Source organism: Fringilla coelebs (genome assembly GCF_963513975.1).
Source record: "Fringilla coelebs genome assembly, chromosome: 23".
In the NCBI taxonomy this organism is placed as follows: domain Eukaryota; kingdom Metazoa; phylum Chordata; class Aves; order Passeriformes; family Fringillidae; genus Fringilla; species Fringilla coelebs.
Window position 1 is genome coordinate 4804688 of NC_140049.1, and position 6013 is coordinate 4810700.

The 6013-nt window shown below is 58.9% G+C and overlaps 1 protein-coding gene across 1 annotated transcript; it reads left to right on the forward strand.

Annotated features, from left to right (window-relative positions):
• The first annotated feature begins 1121 nt into the window (after positions 1 to 1121).
• Positions 1122 to 3554, forward strand: LAMTOR5 (late endosomal/lysosomal adaptor, MAPK and MTOR activator 5). The gene is made up of 4 exons (XM_084220626.1): positions 1122 to 1200; positions 1457 to 1518; positions 2153 to 2270; positions 3232 to 3554. The coding sequence occupies exons 1-4, from the start codon at positions 1166 to 1168 to the stop codon at positions 3290 to 3292; spliced, it is 276 nt and encodes a 91-aa protein (XP_084076752.1). The 5' UTR covers positions 1122 to 1165; the 3' UTR covers positions 3293 to 3554.
• The last annotated feature ends 2459 nt before the right edge of the window (positions 3555 to 6013 follow it).

A 6013-nucleotide genomic window follows, 5' to 3' on the forward strand; every position in this document is an offset into this window, starting at 1 on the left:
AATTGTCACCTCCTGGAGCTGAAAGCCACCGGGAGATTGGCAATTCCCGCTCCTGGGAGCCCCTCCAGGATGGGAAATGAGGATGGGGAGAAGCTGCCAAGATGTTTTGTTTCTTTTTGTTCTGGTGGGGTCTGCTGGGAGAAAATAATTTGTGGTATTTTCCACCGGGACATGTCCAAAAATTCAACAAAACTCCCACGTTTACGGCTCTTTCTGCATCCGCTTTTGCTCTTCAAATTGTCTCATCCTTGATTTTTCCTGGATGAAATAAAGAAGGGATGTGGAAGCTGACGGGCAGCATCCAGGAGCCAAGATCTGGGGAAGGGATTTGTGATGCCACGGAGAATCCAGGAGCAGCATTAAAAACCCACTCGAATTTCCTTCGGCTCTGCGAAGAGGGAGGGACGCAACTGGAGGAGAAAATCGAGAAAAAGAAGGAAAAAACCCCAAATATCGCAACTGTGCCGGAAAACAGCCAAATCGGGGCATCCCCAAATCGGGGCATCCCAAAATCGGAGCATCCCCAAATCGGGGCATCCCAAAATCGGAGCATCCCCAAAATCGGAGCATCCCAAAATCTGGGCATCCCCAAATCGGGGCATCCCCAAATAGGGGCATCCCCAAATCGGGGCATCCCAAACTCGGGGCATCCCCAAAATCGGGGCATACCAAAATAGGAGCTTCCCCAAATCGGGGCATCCCCAAATAGGAGCATCCCCAAAATCGAACATCCCCAAATTGGGGCATCCCCCAATCGGAGCATTTCAAAGTCGGGGCATCCCCAAATCGGGGCATCCCCAAAATCGGGGCATCCCAAAATAGGAGCATCCCCAATTCGGGGCATCCTAAACTCGGGGCATCTCCAAATAGGGGTATCCCCAAAATCGGGGCATCCCCAAATCGGGGCATCCCCAAAATCGGAGCGTCCCCAAATCGGGGTATCCCCAAATAGGGGCATCCCCAAAATCGGGGCATCCCAAAATCTGGGCATCCCCAAATAGGGGCATCCCCAAATCGGGGCATCCCAAACTCGGGGCATCCCCAAATGGGATCATCCCAAAATCGGGGCATCCCCGCGGAGCCGAGCGCGCCCCGAGCGCTTTTGGCCCTGCGGAGCCGCCGTCGCGGGGTCACGTGGGCGGTGCGGAAGTGGAGGCGAGGGGCGATGGAGGGAACGCTGGAGCAGCACCTGGAGGAGACGTGAGGGGACGGGGGGACAGGGGGACACGGGGGGACACCGGGGGACACGAGGGGAGATGGGGGGACGTGGGGGGCACGGGGGAACACGGTGGGATGTGGGGGACATGGGGGATATGGGTGGCACGGGGGGACATGGTGACACAGGGACGTGGGGGGGCGCACACGGGGGGACGCGGGGAGCATGAAGGCACGGGGGGACACCGGGCCGGGCTGTCCCCCCGCGGGGCCGGGCTCTGAGCGCCGCTGTCGCCCGCAGCATGAAGAGCCCGGCCGTGGTGGGCGTGCTGTGCACCGACTCCCAGGGCCTCAACCTGGGCTGTGAGTGAGGCACCCCTGGCATGGGGGGCACGGGGGGGGCTCCTTCGAGGGCTCCCAGGGGTTGGGGTGCCCCAGGTCCTGCCCCACGGGGGTTGGGGTGCCCCAGGTCCTGCCCCAGGGGGGTTGGGGTACCCCAGGTCCTGCCCCAGGGGGGTTGGGGTACCCCAGGTCCTGCCCCACGGAGGGTTGGGGTGCCCCAGGTCCTGCCCCAGGGGGGGTTGGGGTGCCCCAGGTCCTGCCCCAGGGGGGTTGGGGTGCCCCAGGTCCTGCCCATCCCCTTTGAGGGGCTCCCAGGATGGCGATGGGGGCTCCAGGCCCAGCCCTACAGACCCTCCCCAGCCGGGGGTGCCCTGTCCTACATCACTTTGGGGACACCTGCTGTGCCCCACTGCCCTGCCCCCAGCTCTGGGTGTCCCCAAGGGCCACCACCTGCCTGTCCCTTTGAGGGCCAGCTCCTCCTGACACCTCAGTTTGGGATTTTGGGTGGAGGGAGAGGAACCATTTGGGGAGGTGCAGAGTCAGCAGGAGGGCAGTGGCCGGGACAGGAGCACCCCCTGGGCCTGGGGGGCAATCAGGGCTGTCCCAGCACTGCCCTGGCACAGGGAGGGGGTGACCCAGGGCCTCCCCCCTGCAGGCAGGGGCACCCTGTCAGATGAGCACGCTGGCATCATCTCCGTGCTGGCCCAGCAGGCGGCCAAGCTGACCTCGGACCCCACGGACACGCCCGTGGTGTGCCTGGAGTCAGACAGCGGGTGAGGCCCCGGGCTGCAGCCCCTGCTGAGCCCCCTGTGCCCTCCCCCTGCCCTGGGGCAGCTGTGGGGGAGGCACTGCCACAGGCACCGGGTGAATGGGGATGGAGCAGCAGGGGAAACCTTGCAGGGGCTGCTGCTCACTGCAGCTCAGGAGCTCTTCCCCCTTGGGGTCCCTGTGGGGGACAGAGCCTGGGGTCCCTGTGGGTGACAGATCCTGGGGTCCCTGGGGATGACGCAGCCTGGGGTCCCTGTGGGTGACAAATGCTGGGGTCCCTGTGGGTGACACAGCCTGGGGTCCCTCTGGGTGACACAGCCTGGGGTCTCTGTGTGGGACAGAGCCTGGGGTCCCTGTGGGTGACACAGCCTGCAGTCCCTCTGGGGGACAGATCCTGGGGTCCCTGTGGGGGACAGAGCCTTGGGTCCCTGTGGGTGACACAGCCTGAGGTCCCTGAGGATGGCAGAGCCTGGGGTTGCTGGGGATAGCAGAGCCTGGGGTCCCTGTGGGTGACACAGGGTGACAAATCCTGGGGTCCCTCTGGGTGACAGAGCCTGGGGTCCCTGTGGGTGACACAGCCCAGGGTCCCTGTGGGTGACAGATCCTGGGGGTCCCTGTGGGTGACAGAGCCCCGGGTCCCTGTGGGTGGCAGAGCCTGGGGTCCCTGTGGGTGACACAGGGTGACAAATCCTGGGGTCCCTGTGGGTGGCACAGCCTGGGGTCCCTGTGGGTGACACAGGGTGACAAATCCTGGGGTCCCTGTGGGTGGCAGAGCCTGAGGTCCCTGAGGATGGCAGAGCCTGTCTGTCAGTGGGGCAGCAGGGATGTCTCCACCACTGCTCCCGGAGTGGGGAGATGGAGCAGCCAAGATCTGGGATGGGGCCTGGGGCTGCTCAGTGATTGCCCTGCCCACTCCCCACCCCCAGCAGCCCAGCTGCCCCCCTCAGCCCTCTGTCCTTGCTGCAGGAACATCATGATCCAGAAGCACGACAGCATCACCGTGGCGGTGCACAAGCTGCTGTCCTGAGCCCTGGGGACAGCTCTGCTCCAGCTCCTCCCTGCACTGCCACCCTCCCTCTGGAGCTCCTCACCTGGGATGAAGGCTCTCCCTCTCTCCCTCTCTCCCTCCCTCCCTCCCTCCCTCTCAGCAGCTCCAGCTCCCATTTCAGCCCCTGTGCTGCTGAGGATGCAGCGTGGGCACACCCCCAGGCCCTGGAACAAGCAGGTCCTCCCTGCTCTATGTGGGGGCCTCATTTGTTGGAAAAATCAATAAATGACCTGTAAAAACCTTCCTTGCTGCTCTTTGCTCTGGTGGGAGAGCTGGGCCTGGCAAGGGGACTTCTCCCACCGCCTTCATTAGCATTTCTCTGGAGAAAGAAGAGAGGCTCCTCAGTAGGAAAGGTACAAAAGCTTCCTGAGGAATTTCTCCTAGGAAACGTCTCACCTCCCCAAGTTAAACATTCTGTGGGAGTTCTTGCTCACTGTGCCTTGGGTTGAAGTTCAAACCTGGCCCTGCCAGGGCCCTGGGGAGCTGTGAAGGGATCTTGGCAAGGTCCTCACAAACCCAGACCCCTCTTCCTCTCACAGATTTGAAATGCTGCAGGGAAGCAATCCTGCAAAAAGGTGGGGGAGCTGCTAAACCACAACAGTTCCTGTGTGCTGGGGAGGGAAAAGGAGCTGGGCTGCAGCTGCAGGAAGGGGGAGTTTCACAGCAGAGCATGAGGGAAAACTTGGGTGTCATTGTCACTGCTAGAAATGAAGGGATGGGACTGTTTTCAAGGTAAAACGATTTATTGCTGAGATGAACATCAGTCTCAGAGGCTGTGGGGGTTTAGAGGAGCAGGCACTCGGCCATAGCTCAAGAGCAGCACAAGATTTTTTGTTATAAGGCAATATAGAATTTTCTAACCCAGAAGAAAAGGCCACAGGATTTATTTTCTTTATTTACTTTGCTGCACTGTGGATACTTTTATCTAATGGGCTTTTAACTCACAACTTCATGTTTCTGGTATAACTTCTGAACTCCCAACCTACTCCATACTATTTTATTACTGCACTATAAACTCTTCACCATCTTATCAATACAATTTCTCAGTTACTTAAGGCACATTCTTACTTACAACTATAGAAACATAAGAAATATAAATATTATAAAGAAAATATTATATAGCAATATAATTATAATTTTTCTGCTTAATGTCTGTGTATAGTATTTTTAATCAATCCAAGCTTCTCCCAAGGCTGCAAATCAAACCCTGCAGTGTCTGTGGAAGTTGTTCTGCGGGCTGAGTCAGTGCAGTGCCATTGTCACTGCTCTGACTTTACTCCTCGGAGCAGCTCCGTTGGGCAGTGACAGTCAGAGGCTCACACAGGAGCAGCCCCTGCCCAGCCAGGCTCCACACTCAGCTCAGAGCTCAGAGCTCAGCTGCAGCACAGCCCTGATCTCGGTTAATCCAAGCCCTGTGCTGGTCCTGGGCAGTGCTGCTCCCCTCTCCATCCCCCGAGCATCCCACAGCTCTGAGTGCAGGTGCTGCTGCCCCTCTGCCCCCTCAAACCACCTCACTGCAAACCTGATCCTGCCTAAATAAAGCTCAGGGTTCATGTTCCACCCCCTCCTGCAGGGAAAGCTCCCTGAGGTCCTGGGCTCCACCGGGAGGATGCAGCTTCTGCGTTCTGTGCCGAGGGACAGCAAGAGCATCCCTGTCCCCCACTGCTCAGTTTTTTCTGCCCTCGGGGGTGAATCCCACCTGGGCTGGCAGCTCAGCGGGAGCAGCCGGGCTGTGCTCACCCAGGGCTCACAGCGAGGCAAGGAGCCAACACCCGGGGCTGCAGAACTCGCAGTTTCCCAGCCTGTCCCCCCTCAGTGCTGCCTGTTATGAGTAGAAAAGTTACCCATTTTTTTAAAAGGTTGCAGAGTTCACAAGTTATGCCACTTGCTGCCAGGGTGGAGTTCTAACTGTTTGTGGTTGATGGTTTCATGTGTAATCACCTGGTGTTAGTATTTTTCATTAATTCCCTGTTGTTGCTGGTTGGAAATCCCCTTTATCGAGTACCACCCTGCAGCTCCCTGGAGGATGGCACCCCCGGGACGGTGAGGAGGAGGTGACAACAGGGTTGACATGCAAATGAGGAAACCCCTCACCAAACCTAGCAGGAAAAACCCCTAAAACAATGAGCCCCCGTGGAATTAAGACATGGAAGTGATGTGAGGAACGGAATCCAGTGTCTGTTAAGACCCTTTTTACCTTTCACCTTAACCTAAAGATGTCAGCTAGAAAGAGGACTCGAATGTCAAACGGAAAAACGGGGAATGTCCTGGTGCTCCTGTGAGGATGGAATCCCCCAGCTCTGCCTGCCTGCCAGCGGACACAGCTGCACTCCTCCTCCTCCTCCTCCTCCATGCCACTCCTGGGAGCAGCGGCGGCGTGTGTGCGACCCGTCGGTTCTCCCCACCCAAGCTGATTTTTAATAAAGGCATTAAAAAAGGAGAAAGATCTCCTGCCCTATTTATCCCAGGACAGGCAGGGACAGAGCTCGGCTCCCCGGCAGGCAGCAGCAGCCCCAGCCCGGCTCTGCTCGGCTCGGGAGGGACCGGAGCTTTCCCCGCGCTCAGAACTTTGCAGGCTCCCCCTCCTTTTCCTTCCCAACAGGATTTCTGCTCCAAACGCCCCGGGTTTCCTGTTCCCAGCTGGGCAAGGGGAGGGACTGCCGGCCCTGGGGCCTCACAAACCGAGCTCTGCCTCCAGAG

What these genes read in the sequence shown, in the direction of transcription:
- LAMTOR5 (XM_084220626.1), top strand. Translation starts at nt 1,166, where the DNA reads ATGGAGGGAACGCTGGAGCAGCACCTGGAGGAGAC. An exon ending in GAGCAGCACCTGGAGGAGAC is followed by an intron (nt 1,201 to 1,456) that starts GTGAGGGGACGG and finishes TGTCGCCCGCAG; the next exon opens with CATGAAGAGCCCGGCCGTGG. An exon ending in TGCCTGGAGTCAGACAGCGG is followed by an intron (nt 2,271 to 3,231) that starts GTGAGGCCCCGG and finishes TCCTTGCTGCAG; the next exon opens with GAACATCATGATCCAGAAGC.